The sequence below is a fragment of the Trichinella spiralis genome (genome assembly GCF_000181795.1).
Source record: "Trichinella spiralis strain ISS 195 chromosome Unknown Scfld5, whole genome shotgun sequence".
NCBI classification, from domain to species: domain Eukaryota; kingdom Metazoa; phylum Nematoda; class Enoplea; order Trichinellida; family Trichinellidae; genus Trichinella; species Trichinella spiralis.
Genome location: NW_003526944.1, coordinates 60,683 through 86,976, shown reverse-complemented (window position 1 = coordinate 86,976; position 26,294 = coordinate 60,683). Strand labels below are relative to the sequence as shown.

The window sequence follows — 26,294 nt, the reverse complement described above, 5'->3', positions numbered from 1 at the left end:
CTGTTTGCTAAAGAATGTTATATGGCTTGTCATTTTTATTCTCATGGTGAAAGTGAAATGGTATTTTTCTTCTTCATATTTATTATTTTACTTTATTATAAATTGTTGTTCATTTAGATTTGCAGAATTAAACATGTTTTCTTTATAAAACTGAAGTACGTTATAATTAGCTTCACTCTTTTAAATTACTGAACTATTGTAATATCCAAGAAGCTATGTGCCCAGTAATTTCACGTCGTGCTTTGATCAACGTTTCTGGATCGCTTGTTAGCTCAGGATACATATCAGCGCAGTGAGAAGAGCCTTAAAAATTGAAAAGAGAACTAATATTGGTTCTAGCGAGCAACTTGTGCAATATGGTACCATTTATTAATATTGCCTTTGATAGTGGATGCGGATTATTGACGAGACCAAGTCTATGCCACGGATCCACGGATCCGTTTATCAAAATAATGTTTGACTTCTTAACAACAGATTATATTCCTTTTTGGAAATTTTATTGTTACACTGATAATTACTTTCAACTGTTTTCCTCCATAACGTACATTTTTTTCAAATGCACCTCGATGTACAGTTGCTTCCGTAAACTGTTTTCCAAATGTATCTTTGCAGATATCAAAAAAGAACCTCAAAAAATAAAATACTAATCAACAAAACAAAAAATAGCAAACAATTAACTGACTGTAAATCATAGGTTCCAAAGAAAGCATGCTGAAGTGAATCTGTTGTTTGAAAATAGCCAAATTCTGTGCAAGTTTGATATTGCCATTGTCGTGCTGTAATGCAAATAATTCAGTGCGTTGTTGAAATAAAAATAACTTACTGCTCGATTTCGTCCATTTTGTATCACTTAATTCAGCTATCATGTCTGAATATCGAAAATTCAAGCAAAGTGCGGAAGTAAATCTGAGCATCCAACGTATAATAACACCGAGACGCGTTACAGGATCTCCGCCAGACAAATCTGTCAGCTTTTCACACATATTTTTCATACTCATTGCAGTCTATTCATATTTATATTATGGTTACATTTGTACCTGTAAACTTTATACTGTAACAGTGTAGTGAGTTTTTAAAATATTGATACAGAATGTGCTGCTTGAAATAAAAGCTGTTCACTTGAAAATCATTTTCTAGTGCTTTCAACTACGATATAGTTATGGTAAGTAATTAAAAATAACAGTTTGTAAATGATGTCACTATACTTTGCGATATTGTCATTTAATCTATATAAGTAATGTTGACATACGTTTGGCTGATTGTACTGAACGATGAATGAAAACATATCGGCAATGGTGGCGAACAGATTTTGCACATCTTTTCCTTCAGCTTGTTTAATTTTCTTACATAAACTAAACAATTTTTTAATGATATATTATATTATATGCAACTAGCACTTTTGTTTCTCTGTATTTATACTCTGATTAAGTCATCATTATTATCAATCTGTGTGTTCAGTTATTAACATGTTTCAATGCCTAATTCCAATAAGTCACCTTAACTTTTCTTTCATTTCTCTTCTTCCGTATTCAGTTCGAAGCAGTTTCCGCATTTGTAAAACAGCGTTCTCTATTTCTGAAGCACAGTTTGCATTTTCATTTTTTATGCTATCAAAAACACTATCAAGATATTCTGAAAACAGAAGTAATGAGTTTTTTAAGCAGATTAAATAATACTAACCATGAAAGTTGACTTTAATGTGAAAAGGAGCACTGCTGGCGACAGCACCGGTAATTAGGTGGGGATATTTTAACCTCGACCAACCAGATAGCAGTCCTGACAAATAATTTTTGGAACGATGCCTTTGAGTATGTTTAGAAATTTTTTGGAACGTTCATTCACCTGCATATGATCCACCGAATGTGATCCACCGACTTCCTTGCAAATTGTAACGTGTGGTTGCGTAGGAAATGAAATTGGCCACGTCAGCAAGTGCTTGGTCACTTGTCAGCCATCTGAGATTTTCTGTTTTCATGTTACTATAAATTTAAATGCAGTTTCATTAAAGGGGTAGTTTAAAGGAAAAAAATAACAGATTGTGTTAAACTCTGTTGGATGGCTTTCACCATAGTATCGATGCTCCAGCATAAAACAGATCGCACCAAAAGTTTGCGCCTTTTTCATCCAGTCTTTCGGATATTTTTCACCTTTGAAAATATAATTATTTCATTTACACTTATTTGTAAAAGTTGCTCATCTTCTACTTTCTTGTATCCAACTAGAAATAGCTGGACCTTCGCCACCAATTAGCAAAAATGCTGGTCCACCAGGCTTGTAATATTTCGTATTTACCCAATAGCGCTGAAATGGAACAATTAATTATCACAAAATATAATAGTTACTGAGCCATAATAACCTGGAGCCATGTGATATTTTGTTGATGATGGAAGTGATCTAGGTTTTGTTGGAAATAATTGAAATTTGCTGCAACTTTGGTATTACTGAAACTTTTATCATTGAAAAAAATTTGATCGATTGAAAATATTCCATTTTCTAAATGTCCACGTCGAAAAAATATACAGTTTACAAGAGCAGATGCAAAACTGATCATTAAGAAAATGTTTCGAAAAATCATTTTCGTTGTTCAGCTTTTGTTTCAAGTTTAAACTAATTTTTTCTCCATTCACATTCTTTCTGGACAACCTCTGCACGAAATGTATGTAAATAAGATAGCAGTTGATAATGTTTTCGCTTAAGATAACCTGAATGTTTATTATGATATTTTTAATGATTACTTCGACAAGTAAATAAATTAAACGAATTTAACTAATAAAAATACAGTGGAACACCGATTATCCGAACACTCGGTTTTTGGGGGTCATTCGGATAATCAGACGTTTTCAATTTTTCAAAATGTATGTACATAATTGAAGCGTTTATAGCTGTTATTCTCAATTTGACGTGTAAGAGTAGACATTCCGCTTATTATGCGACGTTATTTCCCCTTTACTCGCTTAAATTGCATGAACATTTATTAACACGTCGATTATATTTTCAGCGCCACATTGAAAAAGCATAAAATTTACTTTGTGTTAGATTTTATAAAATCAATAATAAGTTTCTGTTTTAACGAAGCTAGCTTCTTCTCGAAGTATCTATGTGCGACACAAAGTCAGTTCGCTGACGTCGACTGAGATAGATGTCTGAAACTGTGGACAGACCCACACTAAAACTCTTAGCAGTTTTCCTGAGCCACTCGCCCCTCTCCACTAGTTCACACATTTTTAGCTTTTCCTCTAAATTCAAAACCTTTCTCTTTCTAGTAGTAGACATACCGGACAAAAATTAGGCAACAACGGAATGTTACAGTATTAGTGGAATGCAGGTTGTCTGACCAAAAAATGTTCGGATAATCGGAGTTTCACTTTAATTAAAGTAAAATTGGAGCGGTTTTAATTTTTAAATATTACTTTAAATTTTGAAATTCATATCATTCCATTCAAATGTTCTCACAAAGTCAGTTACAAAAATTAATGCTATGCAGGTTTATTTGAAAAAATAATTCATCATATTAAAAGATTTATGATAATTTATCACAATTTCTGAAATATTTCACAATGCCCAGTTCAACAGATCCAATAAAATAGGATCGTGCTTCAATTTCCATTCAGATTGACACTGTGGTGAACAATATGTTCCCCTCAAAGGAATAAAACCAAGCATAGCCTCGGAATTTAAAAATCTGAACACAGGTATATTTCTACTCATATTTACACCATAAATGTGAAACAGGCAGTTTCTTCTTGGCAACCAGCACTTGCATTCGGCACAGGATGATAAAGATTCAATAGCGTCCCAGCATAAATCTGGCAAAACGGTTTCCTGCTTTAATTTTACTATATCAAAATTATAGCTAAATAGATTAAACGTAAGCTTAAAATATAAAATAAATTAATATAAAATTATAAAAGTCGTAACGTATCACCTGCGTAATACAGCAAATGCTGCAGCTTCAGTCAAAAACCGTCTGCGTCGACATATCCTTTTAGAAGATTCAAGAGCATGATCAAAAAACCGAAAATTGCCATGAAAATCGTTGACACTTGTGTCTAATTCACTTAAAGACAATTCTAAAATGGAGTGATTCAGAAAGCGAATACGATTGTGAGAAATATCCAGCTTCTTCAATGTCCTCCGCATGGAAGACATATTTTCAGGTAATGCTTGTAATTTATTTTTGCTCAGATCAATAGTTTTAACTGTCAATTTGCAAAATCCATCTGTCAACCTTGTGATTTCATTATCTCTCAAAATCAGTACTTCTAATGCAGTGGGGAGAGCAATCCAAAATTTATCATCAAATGAAGCGTTGTGACAAGATGTTATGTTCAATGTATTCAAATTCGAAAATCGTGCCGCGGTCAGTATGGAAAATAACTTTTCACAGCGACAATCTCTCATTTCGATGAACTCTACCAATGAACAGTCTGCTTTAAAGAAGTCATTCTCATCCACGGTTGTACTGGTCAAACATATGTTCCTGCCAAATTGATAACGTACCAAAGATTTCATTGACATGCACTGTTTCAACATTGGACAACGACACATTTTAAGGTAAAGACTCCTTCCTTCGATACAATGATCTAACAAATTTGCAAGACACAACAAAACCATTTCGTTAGACTAAAATGAATTTAATAAAAAATAACAATGACTTATAATGAAGAACAGCTATAACAGTAATAGGAGCAAATAATGAAATAAAATATCTAAAAATTGGTAACAGTTATTCAAAAAATAAAAAGTAAATTACCTTGCTAATCAGAAGACAAGTATTGTCTTTTAAAAAGATTGATAATTTCCCATCTTTTATGGCCGGTTTGCAAACTTTTTGCAAATCTGTTACACGAAATGACTGTAATGTTTCACCATTTCGACGAATTACTAACGCCGCTGAACGATTAGATATTTCTGATGGACACGTCAGACATATTGAGCCTGATACATGCCAAAAAGTAGAACCAGCCTTCACCAACTTTACCGTACATTTGAATTCAAAGCTAAATACAGATTTGTATGAAATAAATAAATAAATTTACAAAAATTTCATTCAGACTTTTGCATAGCAGTTCAATTTCACTGGATATTATTTCAAATTTAAAGTAATTTCAAACAACCACAACACACGGACGTAAGAAGATAAAAAGGGAAGATGGTCTGCGTACGGTATTTTGCAAAAAAAAACCTGAAATTATAAAATAAAATAATTAAAAATTTAATTCATAAGTTTATCATTAAAAATTCAATGCATAAATATTAAAAGCTTATTTTATGGATCTATTTAGGCCATTGACTTGAAGCAGTACTGTAAGTTATTATTGTAATATATTTAGAATTCATAAGTATAGCAGTTTATTTTAAGATTTTAAAGAAAAAAAAATACAGTTTATAAAACTGAATTTTCTATTCTGCATAAAACAAACACATAAATTAGTTGAATTACGGTAAATCTATTAGTACTTGAATGTCACAAATGTTGTTACACTTTTGTGTGGCCGTTATCCAGCTGTAAAATTGAAATTTCTCTAAAATGGTAGTTCATGGTTGCTCCCTAGTTCCATTTGGAACAGAAGTTGATCAGACTTATTTGACCTCTACTAGCGATACGCTAAATCGGACGGTCAATGTATATCCATTGACAAATTATACATTTGGATCAAAAAGTGCGCAGCAAGAACGTGATCAAACGGTTCAAGCTCGCTTTACAAGGATGCGTAATGAATATGAAAAGCATGGCATGCGTCGTTCAGTCGATGGTGTCCTTATAGTACATGAACACAATCTTCCTCATGTGTTGTTGTTGCAACTGGGCTCGACGTTCTTTCGATTGCCTGGTGGCGAATTGGAACCGGGCGAAGATGAAGTAGAAGGTTTGAAACGATTATTGACTGACTGTTTAGGTCGTGAAGATGGCGAACAAACACCTTGGGTAATTGAAGATACGTTGAGTAATTGGTGGCGTCCGAATTTTGAACCTGCTCGCTATCCATATCTTTGTACGCATGTGTGCAAACCGAAAGAGCATATCAAAATGCTTTTGGTTCAGTTGCCAGAGAAAGCACTTTTTGCAGTTCCGAGAAATTATAAACTTGTTGCAGCTCCAATTTTTGAACTCTACGACAACTCTGCTGGTTATGGTCCGTTAATTTCCAGTTTACCGCAGGCACTCAGTCGTTTCAATTTTTTGTATCGTTAAAATGTATTTAATGCTTTTTATGAAATGTACTGTTTGTACCAAACTTTTAATATGGAAAGAAGTAAACGCAATTTACACGTTTTCAGGTCTTTTTCATTAAAACATTTAGTCCTATAATTTGTTTCAGGAAAGCAGTATTTGAAAGTGCTATATATTGTTGTATGTAAGAGTTTTGGTAAAGTTGACTTATTATTTTTAAGCCTAATTTTTGTTATTTTAGAAATAAGTCCGTTGTATTAGAAGTTTTATTATAAATTTTGAAATTTTGTTTCTAATGTTTGCTTTTACGTAGAATATTCAACTGCTGACCCATGTTAAAATGTAATAAGTAGTAACATCTATAAGTATGTTTTTTGATATTGCATCTGATGTTTGAGGTAATAATACTAATTTATGAAATAAAATTTAAATTGTGATTAAAATAATTTTCACGGCAAAACAAGGTATTATACGAATATGAAATTTTTGCAAAAATTGTACTTGACTATTTATATTATTAGCATTTTGATATACTACCGTACAGTCATTAGGTTATTGCTAATTTCTATATAACGAAACTTAAACACTTGTTTATTAAAAAAGACAAGGTATAATTTCTTTTAGTCAGATTCATAAAGTGCCTGAAATTGGTATTTTACAAATAATATTCTTACAAAATTTTCCTGATGCTTAAATGTCAAACACGAAATGTTCAAATTAAGTTATATTGATACATGAAATTACAGTGGACATTTATAAGTTAATTAAAGCAGTGTGCCATAAACATGATTTAAATCTTCATTATACTTCATATTTGAAAAAAAGAAATTTTTTCTGTTAAATTATGACAGTATTTGATGCCACTTAATACAAAATATTTTTATATGTGAAAAAGTGCACTACCATTTATCATTTATCTTTATTTTCTAATTGTCATTTATTGAACCGAATATTCTTATGTTATTTTAATATTTTTAATTGACTTCAAGTAATATAAGAACGATTAAAATGAATTTATTTTGTAACTGATTAAAAACTTTTTTCAATAAAATGTTCTCCATTTATAGAAAACATTAATTTTGTAATAAGTCATTATCGTTGAAGAACAGCTCAATTGGGAAATACGTAACAATTAATTTCACTTGATGCTTTAATGAATATCATAGTTTTTTGTAATCATAAAATTTGTTTTTATGTGAAATTGTTTTCATTCAGTTCTTTCTAGACGGAAAAACTGAATACTTTTTGCAATGTGGCATTTTATAGCAACCAATTTTTTTCTAAAGATATTATTCAAGAAATGTGAAAAATTTCTTTATTAATTTATGTTTATTTTATTGATTTGATTTTGTAGATTTATACATGAATTTTATATATTTAGTATATCTTTATATGCTTTATATATTTATTTTATAGAATCTATGCAGAATGCTTACTAAATACGAAAATTCTTCATTCATTCAAAAATTGAATACAGAAATTGCTGTCGACTACCTAACGTTTATCATCTACCATAAGCATATATTTATAAAACGGTAAGTGTTATTTATGTTTATTATTGTGATGGTCTTTGTTCAATCGACACTTGGAAAATGTTGACTTAGAATTGGCGTATTTTTGAAATTTGTCCTTGCAATTAAGCGGTAAAAACATTTATAAAATAATTCTGTGAAAAGAGAATATTATTTTATGATAAATTTGCAGATAAAACAGAAATTAGTTTGAATAGTTGTTGAGTAGTTATGTATGTTTGAGGGAATTATTCAAGTAATTTTCTCAGTTTGAAATTTTTATTTTGATACTGATAATCAACGCTGAATGATCATTTCAAGCGTTTGCAAAATGCTTTGGCTGATTAATTTTTCGTATATTTTGTTAAACAACTTACTTTATCCCTAAGAATTTATTATTCATATTCGAGGATATGTGTATTTTTATGTAGTCAAATATAAATGTGACTGGCTCATAAAATCGTTCATTAGATTTAATCAATCTTTATATTGTTCCTCGTAGTTTTAGAAATGTTTGTAGCAATAGAATTGTAGAGAAATTTCTTTTAAGAAATAAATATAAGGAAATTATTTTTCGAAAAATAACAGTTGTGGTACTGGTATCCGGAAAATTTTGACGTTACTTTTCACAGTAAATCAGACCATTTGTGTTCAGACTCTTCCAACGAACATATTTTCCTCGAAAATTAGAAGCACGAGCAAAATACTTGTTGTATTATTCTGCGTATCTTTTTTTTCATAATGGAAATGTCCAAATGAAGTCGCATTGAAAATTACAGTAATTAATGGTTGTATTACTGTTATGTTTCGAGTGAAGAATTGAAATTCATGATCAATTTTTAGTAATATAGAATAATTTTGCTTTAATCGAATTTAATCGCATCGGGTAAATGCAATCGCCATTTAACAAAAGAAAAAGGTAAAATTTTAAATTAGTTAACCAATTCAAAATTGTATACTGTGGCCCTGTGTTTCGCGGAAGTCACAAAGCGGTACACCGTAGACAGACAAATGTGCTTGCGTGTGATTTTTGATTTTTGCTCAAAGTGAATTTGCATAGTGACGATTAAGAAAATAAAAACAGGAAATTTAAAGAAAAGAAGTAGGAGCTGAAGCTGAACCAAAGATATATATAGTTTTGTCACAAAAAAGACATTTAGCTAGCCAGAGTGGTATAGCTTGTACCAACCTTCAATTGGTTTCTTTAAATCCAAATTGCTCAGGCGAATCATGGCGAGACCAATCACCGATTTGCGCTCTATTCTTCCATAATCACCAACCAGAATCACCTTAATTTGTATGCAATATACATTATTTATTTATCTGTTTATTGTTGTTGGTTTTTTACTTGTAAAAGACGATTATGATATGCTTCGGTAAAGATGAGCAACTGATCAAATCTTGGTTCCGGTGTTCTTGCAGCTAAGCCTGTCTTTGCTTTGGCAACTATCGATTTTTCATCGCAAAGATACACTTTTACATAAGGCGCTGAAAACACATAATTGTAAAGGCTGAATAAAATAGTGTTTTCGACGTGGATCTGGAATGGTTAGTTACATGGATAAAATTTAGAGCCGGGCTTTCGGTTAAGATGTCTAGCGCGAATGATTCGAACTTCTAAATTGCTTCTCCTTTCATACAAGCTAATCTGAATCTCTCCTAGACAAGGGCTGGCAACAGCTTGACGACCGACCACTTGGCCAGGTCCAAGACCGTCGACAAATTCACCAATTGAGCCTGGCTCATGTGCCACAGGGACTAATCTGCAAAAAAGTAAAAACAAACAAACAATTACTATTTTACAAAACAACAAGCTCATTTGCATTGTTGGCAATCACTAACGAGCTTTCGTTGCTATCGGTCGATTCTCGGCTGGACTGTTTCGTTATATCTAAACTGGTCTGTGGACTTAAATTCACTGGCACTCCAACTTCATCTGAACGTCGGAATACAACGCGTTTTTGCTCTATAATATTGGATTAGGATATGAAGCAAATGTATGCTTATAAGATAAAGGAGAAAGGAAAGAACACCACAATATGCAGCATTTACCTTGGGCAAGTTGGGCAGCGGTAACTCGACCAGGAATGAGACGAGTCATTAAACTTTTTTTCCGCTTGTCAGTGGTTGGTATCTGTTCAACAGTGGCGTTGCAGGTTTTGTAATTGTTCTCAGTTGTAGTTTCATAAAAGCCGCCTGCTTCTGCTGATTCTTGCTTTACATGAGTTGAATAATGATGACTGCTTGAATTATTGTTCACTGATCTCGGCATGTGTTCTTCGTCTAAACTACGTTCTCTGAAACAAATGATTAATCTTAAATTAGCTGATACTATGTGCTATATTTGTTTCTATTTTCATCATCTTCTTGGTGTCGTTGGATAGAAATTGAAAGCCAAAAAAATTATCAAGCAGGGTTGATTTTGGATCGATCACTGTCAACATGTGACAGCCGATTTTTCAATTTAGCCTAAACCGCCGAAATATTCTCCACCAGCGTGGGGTTAAGGGCAAATTGTAGTTGAACATCATTCATTGTTCCTCAGGTTGAAATATTGATTTTCTTTTGAAGCTCTTTTGTGAAAAAAGATGCAAATCGAAAAGCCTCTACGGTGTTTGTTACAAAAATGTGAAAAAAAGCGTTCGGTTTGGAAAAAAGTTGCAACTGTAAAGGAATGAGTAAGAGTTTTTGAAAAAGAAGCCATGCAAATGCATATTTTATTTTGTTTCCCGTTTTTCTGCTCAAATGTGATTACTCAGCTGAAGTAGGATTTGCATTTAATAAATGCTCTTATCAACACTTGATCCACCAAAAATTCTGATTCCGGTCGTAGCAATTGACGTGCATTAAATTATTCATTCATTCAGAAATGAAAACCACTAATACACATTTGAGAAGAGAAATTTTAAACATTCACTTGTAACAATTAAAAAGCAAACTGAGAGGTTAACAACTGGTCAACAAGAAATTAAGTAACTAATTCTCTCTGACACTGATAACTGATCCATGTTATGCTATTTGGAAAGCTTAATAATAGAGGTTTTGCTCTTGCGACACAATTTTTAGCTTCGTTTTTATTCTTTAATTTCAACAGTTGTTTATGACGTAAAGTAAAAATTGTTTTGCATGTGAAAATTGTGCAGTCACTTTTACTTTAGCGTAATTCATATTTAGCTGACTGAAATTAATTAAATTTTTGTTACTAAATGTTTTCTATTTTTCACATTTATTATATTATATGGGTATTTTTTAATATAAAGATGTTTATTAGGAATCATAATGAAATAAATATTCATGATGTAAAATTATATAAAAGGGAAAAGGCGATGAAAGCAAAAATTAATAAATAATTTGAAATGGATTAGAAAGTGTGAAATTAAATCCTTATGTAGAAGTGAATTATATTGAGGACTTTATGTATAATTGCAAATGTAATTTAAGTCGAATTTCTTTATAAATATTACCTGGTAATGTTTTTAACGATCATCTGTGATCCAATTAGACGTTCTGAACGTGTGCTAGGCATAGAAATGGATGTTTCTGAGCCATCGCTGAGATAATCCCCGGTGACAATGTTGGCACGATCCTCGACTTGATCGCTACTAGTTTTTTTGCTGCTATATCTGTGAAAGAATTTTAGTAATGTTAAAAATTATTAAACTGATTGATCAGTTACTTAAGTTTACTTAAGTTCGATTTTACGATCGCATCCATCTGTTAAAGATGGAGGAGGATGTGGCAGTCGTCGAAGACTAGCACTAATTACATGTGAAGGTGAACTTGTTTCGTTACCGCTTTCTTCAGTAGGTGAGTTTGGTCTGAGTTCCAAGGGGAAAACACTTTGCACATTTTTTGCATAACGTCGACCTGATCTGGTACGTCTGTGACTTGTGTAATCACTGTAGTAGCCACTCATATGCGACATCGAAGGATCAGCTTCTTCCCAGTGCCCCAATTCTGCATTATCGTACGGTTTATGGTGAGATAATGATAATCTGTGCCTCGGTTCTTGACTACCGAATGCTACACCTGAATCACTTCTGTAGCCTGAACTGCAAGCAGTTGCCCAAGTTTCATCTAAATATGCAATTCTCGATTGCAATTAGAAAGCTTTTAATGTTCAACCAATATACAATGGAATATGTGTACAATGACAATGTAACTTCTTGTTTTACTTACACAATGGAAAATCTTTCTAAGCGTTCTACATTGGAAAAAATATTACTTTTAAAAGCGAAAATAATGCAAATGGAAATTTTTTATTATGAACTGTAGATGATTTCAATAAGCAACTTTACATTGAGACACTGAATTCATTCAATTGAATATTATATATTTGCTGATGCTGAAGTGGAATAGGTTTTTTTCAGTGTATGAAATTTATCATCAAGAATTATCATTTTATAAACGTTACTTCTATACCTAATGCATGCGGAGAATCCTCACACTTATTTATTTAATAATAATATTTTAAACATAAAATTGAGTTATTGAAAACAACAAATTTATATAATCTTTATTTAGTGATTTTTACTAAAGGGGAACATTTTGGGCAATGGCAGTGGAGTGGGTTATCACTTATTTGTTGATTGGCTTTCGGCAAAGTTTTTACTTTTACAGTATGATAGAGCATTTCAGAATGTCATTTACTAATTTACTTAGGAAATGTTTATATTTATCGATTTCAAAAATCTGGAAAATGTATTCATATTATTTTGGGAAAAAATTAATGTTCCATCAAGCTATTTTCATAATTTGCAATTCTGGATGAATTGAAATTTTCATTTCAAAACTAGTGCATCGTGAAATTCATGCTACATGTCATATGGTTATTGAAAAAAGAAGCATTTCCTTAAAACTACCTTTAATAAGCAATATGAGTTTATTAGTAAAATTTTCAGAATGTAGGTGTTGTAACAAATGCATACCATGATATTTTTGACGGACATTGCGAGATGTAATTGTGGGTAGCGTTGCGCTTGAGTGAGCAGAAAGTCTGAGATCACGATCTCTATGATCGTACCTCGCAGGTAGACCTTTGGAATAAGATGCAGATATAGGTCTGACATGTCGTAATTTCTAAAACAATTTGTATTTGGATGAGTTGAAATTCAATATAAAAGTGCCTATTACTTTCTTCAGTGACGCCTCCTCATCCATATCGATCAGTGTGTACCAGAATGGTGTATTGTCCAAATTGGCTTTGCTCAGATCAATCAAAACCTTAACAATGGATGGTATAAAATAGTTTTGCAATAATAAATGAATTGAACTTTTTTTAATGAATGCCTGTTACTTAAAAGAACATGTAATGGATCTGTATATTTTGAAATGTAACAACTCAACTTTAGAAGTTTGTTTATTTCCGGCTTTTGATTAATTTATTTATAAATTGCAAAACTGTTAATCAGTATGCTGTTAATATCTGCAAGAAAAAACGATAAAGTAAATACATTTATTTATTTATCGATCTACTTATCACATTATACTGAACAGAGCGATTTTTATCATGAAAACGGTCCTGAAATTAAAATTTCATAAAATGTGAAAGAAAAAATAATTCACTTCATAAAAAATCTATTAAGTAAACCTGATTAATTATATTCATGAAATGTTTACTGAAACTTTTATACTATAAGTTAATTTATTGTACAAGTGTAACAAAAATTATCACTATTTAGAATTGATCTGAGTAAGCATTTTAGAAAAATATTTCTAATATACTTATTCATTTAATAACAACAAAACATGTTCTTTTGATATTCTAGTCATTCAATTTTTCTTTGAAACTAAGCCAAAAATATAAACTGGGAAAGTGATGAAGATTCTTTTCCTTTTTATGAAGAATATTGTTCTTACTATCTGTTGAAATTATTAAACGTTTTCAACTAGTAGCAATTATTGGAAAGTTGAACAAAGGTTTCGGTTGTTAAAAATATCCATTGTATTTTAATGACCATTTTGAAAATAACAAAATTTTTTATATTAAAAAAATTTTTTTAAAGAATTCATGATATCATTTATCGGTAAAAAAAGTTTGAAATAATTTATAAGTCTGAGATATGAATGCTGATAAATTCAATAAACCAATGTCACCTCACCTCACCAAGGAAGTCATTTGATGTATACTGATCATAATCCCAGACTGTGATTTCAATAGCTTTTCTATTGAGATCTGTGAAAGTAACTTCTTTGTATACCAAACTTTGTCGCCACACCGGGTTGCAAGTTTCAGCCATAGTTTTGCTTTGTCGACGACTTTTTTCGCTAAAGCACGCCAAATATTGTTAGAAATTCATTTATAAAAATGCATATAAAGGAAAAAAACAGTAGACCTTCTGTCAGGTAGAAGGAACATTTTCACGTATGGATTTCTTGCAGAACCATCCGATCTAGGTGGTAAGTCGACCGCTTCAATGACTGTGATTATTAGCTGCGTTATATCCGGTACGTAAAGTAAAGATACATTAATTTGGCCGAAAATTTGACCACTTATCCTTGCAGTTGAGTAACCGGAAATGGTTCTGTTTTGTTGTTGTTGATTGCTGTTTAGTTGAAGCATTAGGGGATCAACTAGGGGAGCAGTTATCATCACAATTGGAGTTTGATTATCTGGAAGTAACGTTCCACTAGCAGCTTGCAGATTTAATGCTTGACTTGGAAAAGTACCAAATGTTTGACTTCTATAAGGAAGCTGTCTTTGTTCAAAGAAATGCTTAGGCACTTCTCCAGATGCAGCATAATTATCTTCATCCACAAATGGCGATTGCATAATTGTTCTGAAATTTTTTTGATTATTTGTTTTCTTCGTTTTTCCAGAAAATACAGTAGTGAATGTGACTTGTTGATATTCACCTGGCGATAACTAATTCTATGCGGTTGCAAAATTTCGATTGATTGATCACTTCACATACTTCGTCGAATGAAGCGTTAGCTAGCAATGACCCATTCCATTGAAAAACTTCGTCACCTATGTTAAATTAATGTACAGCATAATAGCAATTAAAAATTGGAACTATTTTTCAATTCAAAATTACCAGGCACAAGATGTCCTACAGTATCAGCGACGCTACCACGTTTTACTTTTGTAATGAAAGCACCTAAACGACCACTACTAGTACTCCGGCCTCCTGTCACCTTAAGACCAAGAGAAGTTCCAGCTGTACGATGCAAAGTCACTTTTCTGTAAATGAAACTTCCATCCGGACTAGATTGCCATTGTAATGGAAACTGTAAACAAACTGTACTAATTTATTCAATTGAATCAATTTCATAATTGCATGTATTTATGCATACCTGTTGATTAGATGTTTCTGGTAACATAAACATATGGTGCCTTTGTTTGGTTTTAGTTTGTCTACCTAAAAGAACGCATTGTTACACAGACGGTTGAAACGGAATTACAATTTCTTTATTTATTTAGCTTTTTCAATACTTTTACTCCTGTTTTTTATAATTTACTTCAACTGTTCAATAGCGACGAAATTATAGGATGAAATGAAATCAATTTAATACTGACCTCTTTCAGAGTAACTTTCACTTTCTAAATCTTCATAACTTTGACATTCTGAGGTAGATGGGAAATCTTCATCAGACGAACTGAGAGATCCTTGCCTAGAAACGAAAATATGAATAAGTTTATGAATTTACATTTATCGAAGGGGAATTATGCATTGTCGTGAACGAACCGTTCGGTAGTTTGAATGGAATCACGGGCAGCGCGTGACAAGCAATCACTTATTGGATCTTGGTTGAAAAATTGGTCACTGGTTGTTGATAAATTGTAATCACCGATTTCAGATAAAGCTCGTCGAATTGGAATTGATTTATGTTCATGCCATTCAGTGGCTTGGTCGTCGACAGTTTCGGGATCAGTTTGTTGTTGTATACGATGCTTTTGCATTCTGTGACTATGTGATGTACCTGATGCACTTCGCACACTTTCTGATTTTCGCAATTCCGCTTAAAAATACCAGCACCAAGGAAATTAGTAAATTGAGAAGAGAATCTTTGAAATGTTCGTTGTTTTCATTATTCTCATTGTTCGTTTACAGTTTCATGGTCATCGTTCCAATGATTTATTTAAACTATTGCTAATCATATAATATTCATTTTAAAAAATTATCTTGTTTGAAATTAATTAACTGGGGAGATTTTAAACGTAAACTTTTTTCATTGTTTCACCTTTTTTCAATTCTATTCATTCAGAACGCTTCTCTCACAATTAAATTTTATATTTATTTCGTTGAATAGAAAATGAGCAATTTTAGCACTTTTGCTTCACAAATAAGTTTCTGAGGAAACTTTAAAATGTGTTTAGCAGAATATAAAAGCAAGTATGCGATGAAATTAATTTTCTCAAAGTCTGCGATGATAAACGTTTTACTTATGCAATCATGCAGAATTTTATTAGTTATTTAACTGTAAAAATATTGTGCGCTATTGCAAAGCAATATACTCGTCCATTTACGGGCGCATATAATGGTAATACTTAAAAAACTAAGTAATGAAATGCTGACTTGGGTACAGATGGAAAATTTGTTGAATGAAAAAAGTTTTTTATGCTGTTCTCATGTAAGCAGTAGAAGTTGTTTTGATCTTCTTTTCTTCTAAAGTCTGCATATTACCTAATAATATATTCAGTCTTCGTTTTAATTAACTGCTAATTGTGATTGCACTCTTAGCATTGTTGCTTATCTGTATGGCAGAAGATGTTCAGAACGTTGTCTTTTTTGTTATTTTGTGAGTATCACTACGGCAGCAGATTTGCACGGAAAATTTATATTATCAGATTTATAAAACCCTCTAGAATATATAGTTTAAAACTTTCAAAATACTTTTTGTAAGTTTTTGCGATTTGAAAGAATCAGTTGAGATAGCCTTTGGCAACTATTATAGAATAATGTTAGAATCATGTTCGAAATATCATTAGAATAACTAATGCGTGCGAAAAAAGAGATGAAATAATTGACGCTTACCTGATTTTGAGCTTGAGGGGCAAACATTGGGTTGCTTAATACCGACTGAACTGATTTCTTTTGTGTTTTTTATTGCAGAAGTGTTGCCATATTTTGACGAATCCTCAGCGTGACTGTCGGTGTAGGCAAGTTGCCAATTAGAGGACGATGATCTTTCAGATTTCGACAATTCACCCCTTTGTTCAGTTAGGCCTTCCTGATTGGTCAAATTATCTGCGTAGGATTTCTTTGCAACTCGTTCTGAGCTTTTATAAGCAGCACGCTCTGAAGTTTTTGTTTTCAGCTGCGATTGCTTAACAATTGCATCATCTTCAGAGTGACTAAGTTTCTGATCACGATTGACCACACTTTTTATTGACAGCTTGTTGCTTTGCTGTTGGCGATTATTTTTACTATAAGTTTCCGCTGGTTCTGGTACGGTAACAGATCCTTCTTTAACAGCTATCTTGCTCTGAATCGGAGAAGTTTCTGTCTGAGGATAAAGAGAAGGAGACCCTTCTAAGCTTGTTGACATTTTTGAAGTGGAGCGTTGATTTAGCCTATACTCATCGGTTTTCGTTGCATCACAACGATCCTGTAAAAAGAAAAAAATAAAGGAGATTTACTTACATAATAATAATATTATTATAATTATTATTAATGCAGCCTCAGTAGAATAATGAACCTCAATAGTTGACTGTCGTTTGAGTGATTTGGAATTGGCTAAAACGTCAGGTGAAGAAGGAGAATCTGCATGCGCAATATTATTTTTGGCAGTAGGTTCAAATATCGCCTGCGGTTGCAATTCAGGTATTTTTTCACAAGTGGAATTTTGGTCAACAGGCGTTGCTTTCACTTGCCTTGGCTCGACCAGGTCCTTCTGTGGTACAGTAAGTGCAGTGGAAGACGTCGATTGGTCAGGCTCAGCAGCGGGAGTTTCATTTGTACTCAGTGTCGTCTTATTACTATTATCTGCATGATGGAACCATTTACCCGTTTTTGCGAGAATTTGCTGCCTTTGCTGACACAATGAACAAGACCAAATTGTCTGAAAAGATTGAAATATGATCGTGCTCACAAAATGCAAGCATGTTTTGGTTGAATGATATTTCAACTGTCTACCTTTTGCTGTATGCTTTGCCCGGTAGAAGCTTTTGGTGGCAGAGTTCCAGATTTGCTTTGATCTGTCTGAAAAGAGAAAAAGGAGATGTATTTTCTATGGTTTTTAAGCATACATTGTGGAATGCTTACTTTTACTTTGATGTGTAGCCGCCCGCCGCAGCGAGCGCATGATCGAAGTTGACAATAATAACATTTGTGACCAATGCCATCCGCAAATTTTGTTTTTTGACAAATCTGACAAATCGCGTCATCCATCGTGCCGACCAACTTTCGGGCCACTTCCTTACGCTCTTCAATTTGCTTTTCGATTTCTTCAAGTTGCTTTTCATATTTGCTGCAATTCGATTATTGTCACTAGTTTTGAAATCATTTCTTGTCTAAGCGTTAAGCGGACACAATTGATTGACAAGCATGTCACGCAAGCAGCAAGTTCAGAATGAAAATTGTAAAAATTATGCAAGTATAATGAACAATAAATGCATATTCTGCGCATTAACGTAACTATCAGATGGCGCAAAGTTGAAATTTTACGTGGAAAATTCCACATTAAACATGTGTGTTCCCCTAGAAGTTTTCTGTTTGTTTGAATGGAAATTCTCTGCACTTTATAAAATCGAGTTGAAGTTAAATTGTTTTTTGAAATGAAATTTAATATTAATCAAATTCATTTGACATATCTTTTGTTGAACAAAGAACTGACTCAGAAAATTTTAGAAAGTGAAAAAATTATGTTTCAATTCTAATGGAAGAGACGTAATTCTTAAATGAAAATAAAATGTAACAAATAACAGATAAATCATAAATCAATAATACTAGAAGCTGTTGAAGAAACTTAATTTAGAGGTTCATTTGGATCAATAAAAAAAGATCAAAACACTAAAATGTGAATTTATTAATTAGCATAAAATGAAAGATAAATAATTTGCTGATGTTATTTTATTAAACAGTTGAACACAATTTATTGAGTTGCATTTCACCGTAGGATTGTTTGTACATTTGTTTTGAATGTTTGAAATTAGGAATATTTTATTTTTGTTCAGAGTTATTTGCTTTCCTTTAACCTCTTCAATGCAAGATTATGCATGGCTGAGAAGAAGGTTGCAAATAATATAATCTTGCAATTTTAATTAAACATGCATATCTTTGTATTGGTGTGGTGCTTTAATACAGGAACATTTAAACCATATCAGTAGCTCATAAAATAATGAATTCTCTTCTGCATTATTATTACATTTCTTTTAACAAAAATTGATCAACTTGAGAATAAGTTGTTTGAAAGAACTTCTTTATGCCTGATTTATTTCAATCTCTGTTTCAGTTGATTAAATTTAATAAGCATTTGATGAAACTTTATCTAATGATGCTAGGTATGTTTAATTGAAAATCAACATGGCATTAAGAAAAAACAACTTCTACAAATGAAATTAAAATGTTTACTGAAAGTTGTAATAAGCTAGAATTTTGATAGAACATTTATTTATTTTTCATAATATTGGTTACATTTGTATTTAAGCATTATTTATTTTGTGTGCGCTATAAATCTGGTGAATGAACTACTGAAACAAATGAATGTGTCTGTGTGAAATAGATCGATGCATTTTGTTCTAATACTTATAAGGATAACTAATTTTTCAATTTTCAACTATTTTGAAGCAAAAGTAGAAATTAAGTTATACATAATTTCATTTCTGAAACTGATATTGTATTGTAAATTACTTTTAAATTAATTTTACACAAAACGCATAATTTCACAATAGATGAATTTTTGACTTCGGTAGAATTTTTGAAAAGCGCGAACCGTGATTTATGATTAAATGAAAACGAAACCTAGCTTTATTATTTAATACTTATATTACTGACAATGGGCTTGCCTGTAAGAAACGCTTATGATGAAAGTGCAGTTAGATTTTTGTTTTTTAGTTTTCAATAAATTATGTTAAGAAACATGAAAAATGTTTTATATGAAAGGCATTGATTGCTCTTAGCATGATTGTTTACATAACATGACAGTTTATTACTTTTCCTAAGCATCATGAATATGAAATCAGATATATTTCAGGCAGCTTTGACGCCTGAATTTAAGGCTTCTTTTCAGGATTATTGTATTTGAATGTTTTTGCCAGCAGAAAGACTTAACCAACGAGAGCTTTCCTGAGAAGCCACTTCTTTACCATTGGCCCATTATTAGCACTTATTTATGGTTTCGCTTAGCGCAAAATATACTGTAGCAGTCAAATTGGTAAATGGGCAATTTTGAAACACTGAATTCAATTTGAACATTTATTTAAACTTGTAAAGATTGTAAAAAAAGTTAAAAGAAAATACATTTAAATATTTTCACGCTAAATTAATTGAAAAGCATCAATGTTGGCTGTGAAGAAGAAATTCATCATGAACATTTCACTGCAGCAGCTATAATATGTTCTGATAAATTTTACAACATTATTAAATAGCATCTGTTTTCTTGTATATGATTAGGTAAATGTATGAACATAAACAAGTTGCAAAAATTATCATTTAGAAATTGAGCAACTGTTCATTTATATTAAAAAGTGCAAATCAATATTTAACATTAGGAAAACAGAAAATTAACATTCGCATTATGCAATTTTATTCATTTTCTGAGCGATTCATTTATTCCCTGATGATTATTGATCCACATTAAAGATGAATTATAAATTGTATTTAAAGTTTCAAGCGTTTTGTATTTTTATCAGCAGTGAAGTGAGTTGTAACTTTGATAATGAAGCATAAATAAAAATGGAATATTTATTTCAATGCTTGTTCACATTATTGAAAGATTTTGTAATTTGTTATGAAAACAGCCAATCCCATTGGATCAGTTTTTAACAGTTACTGCTAAAAGAAATACCCACTGGTAATACCCCGATTGAGTAAGAAAATGAGTGACATTTGTGACTTTCAGATGTTTCATAGTCAGTGCTGACATAAATTATTATAAAGCACGTGGTGAAACATCAAAATGTGATTCAATTAAATATTTCAATAATTGTTTAACAATTAGTTAGAATTTCTGTGGGTTTTGAGTTTTTCATGAATCATGTCTGTGATTCTATCCGATTGCATAAAGTGACTTCATTCTGCATACATATATATGTATATGAAATGATAAAGAAACGGAAAGAAAATTGATTGCTCGATTTTTGATCACGTGGTATTGATTTCTATTGAAAAATGAAAATTTTATTGAAATAGCATATTTATTTTTCTGTTTAAATAATTCATTTACTTTTCACTGCACTGCAAGTAGTGGCAAAGAAAATTCTTGGGTGTGTTATAGGAGTGAATAATTTGAGGAAATAAGCATGTTATTTTTAATAAAAATGCTTTTTATCACTTGAACAAATTAGGAATACTATTTCTGTATTTACTATGAACGTTTTGTTTATTGATTAAATTATCCAAAACAATGATTTTAAATGAACGTGTCATATGTACGTTATATTGCATTATTGTAGTATAATACATAATACTATACTGAACTGTACTGTGTCATCATTTATAATTTCTTTTATACTGAAAAAAATCAAATCAGCAAAAAAAGAAACAAAATTAGCTGCTCTTGAATAAACTTCCTGTTTGACAAAATATAGGTTCGCTGTCAGTTAGTTCAGATTTCAGTCATAATCAGTTTTTGAAAATAAAAATATGACGTCACTATATTTGGCTTACAACAATGATGGATGAATCGTCTAGCTGATGATTGCTTTGCATTCATATATTAGATTGTATGTTTGAAATTAGCAAACAGCACAAATTAAACTTTGTGTAAAATTCTCTGGTATTAGTTATTTGCAAGAAAATACTTGTGAATTGTTTAGATATATTTCAAGATATGTTATTTAAAGTTAAAATAAATTATAGCATTTTTTATTGTTTATGAGGAATAGATTTTTAAGCAATTTGAAACAAAAATTTGATGCTGCAAAAAGAATTTTATTGAAAAAGTGCTGTTTGCTTTTTGGAAGAAAAATTGCCATTAGTTTTTTTTGTTTGGGTGTTAGGTTGATTTGTTAGCATTTATCTACATTTTTAACTATAAAGGGGTCACGCGCACACACCTACATACAACATATATGAGTGTGGGTGCAGGCGGGTGGATGGAGTATTTCTTGTATTACGATTGTTGCTGAAGAGTATGTTTATTGATGAAAATAATGCCCTTCATGGTTGAATATGTGTGGTTATATTAATGATTACTTTCATCAGTGGTGTCTTTGCAACGACGGGCCTGCTAAATGATCGTCAATTTTTGCTGCTTAACAGCCAATCGATCGGTGTCTCATTACATCGCTTATAAACTATTACACGCTTCACACCACTTCATGTATAGGCATTCGACAGGACATTGACGACAACTGCCTCCGAGCTTTATTGACTCCTCATATGTAAAGCGTCATACTTTTTTTCACGTCATGTCAGAAGATGATAGCCCAATAAACGGATATGTTAAATAATAGTAATGAATGTCTTATTGAGAAGAACAAATACTCTCCAATCGACCCTTGCTTTTAATTTTTTTTTCTCTTTTCATCTGCTCTATTCAAGATGAAAACGTCACTTTTATTCTTCCTATTTTGATTTGTGAAAAAGAAAAAAAATTTTAATTGAATCCTTTTTCAAAGAGCAGGTAGTGTTTAGCGGCAATATCGATGCTGTCATGCGGTAAACATTAAGGTATTAAATAGTCGAAGTGAACTAGAACTGCCGATTATTAACTGATGCTCAGATGTTGAGATCACAAACGTGAACAAATTGAAAATGTAAATGATGGATCAATAATGATTTCCAAAGTTATGCATCACTGGAAAGTCATTTCATTTATTATAAATATTTCCATCATAAACAGGTTAATAGTGAAAATGTACGTGGAAGTCATTTTACTGAAAAGTTGTGAAGGTTTTATATTCCAATTGGAAATCTTAAGTATTGTTAATTTACATGTAATTCAGATTATCGCTATAATTGAATACAATCTTGCTACTGGTTATATTATGTGAAAGGAGCAGAAAAGATAAATTCTTTATTGTTATTTTCTTTACTGTTTCCATCCAGATTATATTCATTTGAAATATTTGATAAATTAAAATTCATGTTTTTTTAAAATTGATTATAAAAGAAAATATTTTTTTAAAAATAATATTTAGTAATATAATAGTTGTTATATTGAAGATTGTTGTTGTTATTATCTAATGGAATGGCTGTATTTCGATGTGGAATTTTCTTCTATAATATTTATTTCCTTTCACAGCTAGCTGCAATAGTCACGCTAAATGCAATAATCAACAATAAGCTGATGAATCGATTGATTTACTTGGCGACGGCGAATTGGCCGTTATTTGTTAGCCAACAACTGATTGATTATAAGAATCAACTGAGAATTCTTCTGTCTTTGTTTTACCATGCCAAAAAGGTAGATGTAAGTAATAGAACTTACAATAAACAAAATGCATTTGCAATATTAATTTGATTTTCAAAAATTCAAAAACAACAAATAGCAATAATAAAGGCTTTAAATAAATATAAAATGTGAAAAATGGCCTACAATATTATGTAATAGCACAGGATAGCTGGCATTTTGCATAGTAAACTTTGCCTGGGCTTGTCAAGATAAAGCGTGATTGATAGTTGTAGCTTTCGGAAGTGTTCATTACGCGGCTTCTTTTGCAAATGTGTCGTCGCTAGGCATCAGACAAAGCTGAGTTCGCGATGGTCAGCCGGATAAAGTGGCTCAATCAATAATGCAACTGACGACGATTGCACTTATTATTGCAATTTTGAATAAAAAAAGGGCATTTTTGAAAAATTTGCAATAATCATTTTGTTTATTTCCATTAAGCAGACAACAATAATTGAATTTCTGATTATTAGTTTTTCTTATTTTTTTTAAATTCTAAATTTTCAACATACAAAATGAAAACTTAATTGCAAAATTAAAATTTTTTGTGATTTTTTTCTTTATCTGCCAACTCATTAAACTGCCTAAACAATCCAATATTGAATTTCTCAATTTACAATGGTCCTATGATATTTTTATTGATTTATTTATTTCTTGTGTTAAATTGTACTTAAAAAATAAAAAAATTTCAGACATATATATTTCAAGATAGGATAAAATATGGAAAGTTCTAGCTGTAGAACAGTTGTTATTTTTACTATTATTATTATTATTAAGCACTTGTTGTAATTTTTACAAATAAAACTGCACGAAAAGGTCAGGTAATAGAATTATTCAATTTTGAAGCAGTTGACTAATTTGCTTTGAAACTTTTTATTATATATATATATATATATGTATATATATATATATTTATATTCAGTGCAATAGCATCTCAGTTAACAATTGCAAACACTAATTTTGTTTGTTTTATGCAGATGTTTTGCATTCACTGTAATATAGTAATCTATTACTGTAAATTTACAGATTTCATTTGAGTGATAATGAAACTACTGCTGCTATTACTACTACTATTACTGTGTGCTTGTAGAGAAAGGGATTGTTTTTGTTTTGTTTTAAAATAAGCTAAATATAAGCGGGCTTATATGAAATTCTAATTGAATTGCGCAATGATGGCTTTATGAAATAAATATAAACGAAAGTAGAAAAAAGATTAACAGTATAGTGATTAATGTATATATTCATTTAGACAGTTGAGCACAGAATTTAATAATATTTGAAATGCAGAATGGGATTTGTTGTTTTGAAAATTGTAAAGTGAAATTTGAGGGAGAAATTTGAATTTGAATTTAAATTTGAAAAAAGCAGTGCTTATTTGTTAGGGCAGAAAGCTTTTCACTCTTTCCTGTGTCTCTGTTTGTCGTTGTGAATTAAAATCAATCGCAGCGCTTCCAATTTCAACTACAGGATCAGCAGCTGCTTCCAAATTGGAACCGGTGAAATTGCATTGGAAAAGTATAAGGGAAAGCGAGTCAATCAATTGTAATTCGACAGGCATCATCGTCGAAACAACAAACTTTTATTGAACTACTACTAATAGTACAATTTCTGCTACTAGTAATATGATGTTTGAAAATATGAAGCGGAAGATAGTTGGACGTTTACATCTTTTTTTCTTTTTTACAAATTTGTATTAATGTAAATATTACAGATTGAATAATATTTGCGTGCATTTATTTTAAAATAGATTCAATGATCATTAATAAATTTGATTTCAGAATAGTAAAATTGACAAAAAGAAAGTTCAAGTAAAACAAAGATGCACTTTTTTGAGCAGTAGTTGTGTTGTGGTTGAAGTTTCTTCAACATTCAAGCACGTCCGAAAGTGTGAAAGTGATACCTCGCCATGAACTAATCAATTTTGGGAAGTGTTGGTCTTTTTTATGTAATATTTAATAGAAAAGTTCACGAAAAAAATTTTCTGTCAAAATATTCAATTCAATTAATTGGTAAAGGGACATCTTTTAATAAGATTTTATTAGCTGAAATTTTCAGTGTTGTTAAATAACTGTAAGATTTTTTATAAAGTAACAAACTGTACAAGGATTATTATTAGTTAATTATTTCAACAGATATGAACCTGTATAAGTAGTTTTTATTTTCATTTATGGCTTTTATCATGAGCAGTAGTTGTCTCCTGTTTGTTGAAAAAAAAGTCTTTTGATTACAGTTGGCATATGATCTAAAATTTTCCTTATTGTATATCATTGATTTTGCGTTATTTATTGTTATACATTCTCAAGGTAATTCAGTTCTGTTATATGCTGTGTTCTAGATAAAATTATTTACTTGCGTAATATGTAAGATAATCTCATGATCACTGTATTAGCTTACTAGTTGCATTAAGACAAGTTGAATTTGCTGATAAATATCTATAACTTAATGGTAAAATGAGATGACAGTTTTTGAGAGTCACGTGGTGAAAATAAATTTTTGAAATGAGCGGATGTAGAGCGTGAAAGGCGAAGCTGATCATTTATAATTTTCGTTGCAAGTGTGAATGAAAGAAGGTTAATCTGTACTACTACAAAGCTGTATATACATGTTCATGCATGAAACTGGCCAATTTGTGTGTTCGTTCAGTCAACAAAATGTATTTTTTATTAGTTGAAATATTATATAGTTTTTACTTGAACAGCACAAATAAGTCCGTCAACAGTTCAATCTTTATAATATTCAATCTTTTAATATTCAGTCTTTTAATACTTGTAATTCAGTTTATATATATTTTTGCAAATATTACTGCAAATGTCGTTTTTCTGTGTCTTACACAAAAAGGATAGCATAGAACAAACATTACGCTATAAATCACTTGCACATTACAAATAAACGACAGTGACCTCAACGACCATTAACGTTGGTTGCTAATAAGTGATGGAATAACTGTGAAAATGAAGTACAAATTTATTGGTAATCCAATGTTAATTGTTTAAAAAGTCAGTTTCATATAGCGAATGAATGAATCGTGTGAATTTATGATTTGCATTAAGTATAAAAGTTGAAATGTTGAAATAATTACCCAAAGCTCACCATACAGATGATAAGCACTC

The 26,294-nt window shown here is 31.2% G+C and overlaps 6 protein-coding genes across 6 annotated transcripts; 2 read left to right on the top strand and 4 right to left on the bottom strand.

Annotated features, from left to right (window-relative positions):
• Window positions 1–193: 193 nt before the first annotated feature.
• Window positions 194–2,865, bottom strand: Tsp_03674 (putative serine protease). Its single transcript, XM_003374430.1, has 13 exons — window positions 2,780–2,865; window positions 2,357–2,441; window positions 2,205–2,301; window positions 2,048–2,147; window positions 1,843–1,979; window positions 1,681–1,776; window positions 1,497–1,632; window positions 1,250–1,352; window positions 824–1,004; window positions 683–776; window positions 519–627; window positions 325–463; window positions 194–303 (listed from the first exon to the last, which is right to left on the bottom strand). Exons 1-13 carry the CDS (start codon window positions 2,863–2,865, stop codon window positions 194–196), a joined length of 1,473 nt encoding a protein of 490 aa, XP_003374478.1.
• A 687-nt stretch (window positions 2,866–3,552) lies between these two features.
• Tsp_03673 (putative leucine Rich repeat-containing domain protein) lies at window positions 3,553–5,340 on the bottom strand. The gene is given in 6 exon segments (XM_003374429.1): window positions 3,553–3,825; window positions 3,838–3,873; window positions 3,937–4,623; window positions 4,754–5,000; window positions 5,128–5,185; window positions 5,295–5,340. The coding sequence occupies 6 exon segments, from the start codon at window positions 5,338–5,340 to the stop codon at window positions 3,553–3,555; spliced, it is 1,347 nt and encodes a 448-aa protein (XP_003374477.1).
• Window positions 5,341–5,530: 190 nt separating this feature from the next.
• On the top strand, window positions 5,531–6,196 carry Tsp_03672 (cleavage and polyadenylation specificity factor subunit 5). The gene has a single exon (XM_003374428.1). It carries the CDS (start codon window positions 5,531–5,533, stop codon window positions 6,194–6,196), a length of 666 nt encoding a protein of 221 aa, XP_003374476.1.
• Window positions 6,197–8,337: 2,141 nt separating this feature from the next.
• Window positions 8,338–15,589, bottom strand: Tsp_03671 (putative C2 domain protein). The gene is made up of 17 exons (XM_003374427.1): window positions 15,375–15,589; window positions 15,206–15,300; window positions 14,983–15,047; window positions 14,724–14,916; window positions 14,542–14,656; window positions 14,022–14,465; window positions 13,788–13,953; window positions 12,820–12,909; window positions 12,615–12,765; window positions 11,373–11,763; window positions 11,151–11,309; window positions 9,739–9,983; window positions 9,529–9,652; window positions 9,244–9,449; window positions 9,035–9,174; window positions 8,876–8,975; window positions 8,338–8,483 (listed from the first exon to the last, which is right to left on the bottom strand). Exons 1-17 carry the CDS (start codon window positions 15,587–15,589, stop codon window positions 8,338–8,340), a joined length of 3,045 nt encoding a protein of 1,014 aa, XP_003374475.1.
• An 876-nt stretch (window positions 15,590–16,465) lies between these two features.
• Window positions 16,466–18,312, bottom strand: Tsp_03670 (Rab-3-interacting molecule unc-10). Its single transcript, XM_003374426.1, has 6 exons — window positions 18,263–18,312; window positions 17,895–18,099; window positions 17,766–17,831; window positions 17,329–17,691; window positions 16,665–17,238; window positions 16,466–16,491 (listed from the first exon to the last, which is right to left on the bottom strand). Exons 1-6 carry the CDS (start codon window positions 18,310–18,312, stop codon window positions 16,466–16,468), a joined length of 1,284 nt encoding a protein of 427 aa, XP_003374474.1.
• A 5,592-nt stretch (window positions 18,313–23,904) lies between these two features.
• Tsp_03669 (hypothetical protein) lies at window positions 23,905–25,094 on the top strand. The gene is made up of 4 exons (XM_003374425.1): window positions 23,905–23,911; window positions 23,962–24,005; window positions 24,567–24,680; window positions 24,963–25,094. Exons 1-4 carry the CDS (start codon window positions 23,905–23,907, stop codon window positions 25,092–25,094), a joined length of 297 nt encoding a protein of 98 aa, XP_003374473.1.
• The last annotated feature ends 1,200 nt before the right edge of the window (window positions 25,095–26,294 follow it).

What these genes read in the sequence shown, in the direction of transcription:
- Tsp_03671 (XM_003374427.1), bottom strand. Translation starts at nt 15,589, where the DNA reads ATGCAAAAGCATCGTATACAACAACAAACTGATCCCGAAACTGTCGAC. An exon ending in TCCATTCAAACTACCGAACG is followed by an intron (nt 15,301 to 15,374) that starts GTTCGTTCACGA and finishes TTTCGTTTCTAG; the next exon opens with GCAAGGATCTCTCAGTTCGT. An exon ending in AGGAGGCGTCACTGAAGAAA is followed by an intron (nt 12,766 to 12,819) that starts GTAATAGGCACT and finishes AAATTGTTTTAG; the next exon opens with AAATTACGACATGTCAGACC.
- Tsp_03672 (XM_003374428.1), top strand. Translation starts at nt 5,531, where the DNA reads ATGGTAGTTCATGGTTGCTCCCTAGTTCCATTTGGAACAGAAGTTGAT.
- Tsp_03670 (XM_003374426.1), bottom strand. Translation starts at nt 18,312, where the DNA reads ATGTGGAATTTTCCACGTAAAATTTCAACTTTGCGCCATCTGATAGTT. An exon ending in TTGCGCCATCTGATAGTTAC is followed by an intron (nt 18,100 to 18,262) that starts GTTAATGCGCAG and finishes ATCGAATTGCAG; the next exon opens with CAAATATGAAAAGCAACTTG. An exon ending in GGCTACACATCAAAGTAAAA is followed by an intron (nt 17,832 to 17,894) that starts GTAAGCATTCCA and finishes TTCTCTTTTCAG; the next exon opens with ACAGATCAAAGCAAATCTGG.
- Tsp_03669 (XM_003374425.1), top strand. An exon ending in AAACTGCACGAAAAGGTCAG is followed by an intron (nt 24,006 to 24,566) that starts GTAATAGAATTA and finishes CTTATTTGTTAG; the next exon opens with GGCAGAAAGCTTTTCACTCT. An exon ending in CTGCTTCCAAATTGGAACCG is followed by an intron (nt 24,681 to 24,962) that starts GTGAAATTGCAT and finishes ATTTGATTTCAG; the next exon opens with AATAGTAAAATTGACAAAAA.
- Tsp_03673 (XM_003374429.1), bottom strand. Translation starts at nt 5,340, where the DNA reads ATGAATTCTAAATATATTACAATAATAACTTACAGTACTGCTTCAA. An exon ending in AACTTACAGTACTGCTTCAA is followed by an intron (nt 5,186 to 5,294) that starts GTCAATGGCCTA and finishes TTATAATTTCAG; the next exon opens with GTTTTTTTTTGCAAAATACC. An exon ending in CTTGTCTTCTGATTAGCAAG is followed by an intron (nt 4,624 to 4,753) that starts GTAATTTACTTT and finishes AATTCATTTTAG; the next exon opens with TCTAACGAAATGGTTTTGTT.
- Tsp_03674 (XM_003374430.1), bottom strand. Translation starts at nt 2,865, where the DNA reads ATGTACATACATTTTGAAAAATTGAAAACGTCTGATTATCCGAATGAC. An exon ending in ATTCGGTGGATCATATGCAG is followed by an intron (nt 1,777 to 1,842) that starts GTGAATGAACGT and finishes ATTATTTGTCAG; the next exon opens with GACTGCTATCTGGTTGGTCG. An exon ending in CATTAAAGTCAACTTTCATG is followed by an intron (nt 1,633 to 1,680) that starts GTTAGTATTATT and finishes TTCTGTTTTCAG; the next exon opens with AATATCTTGATAGTGTTTTT.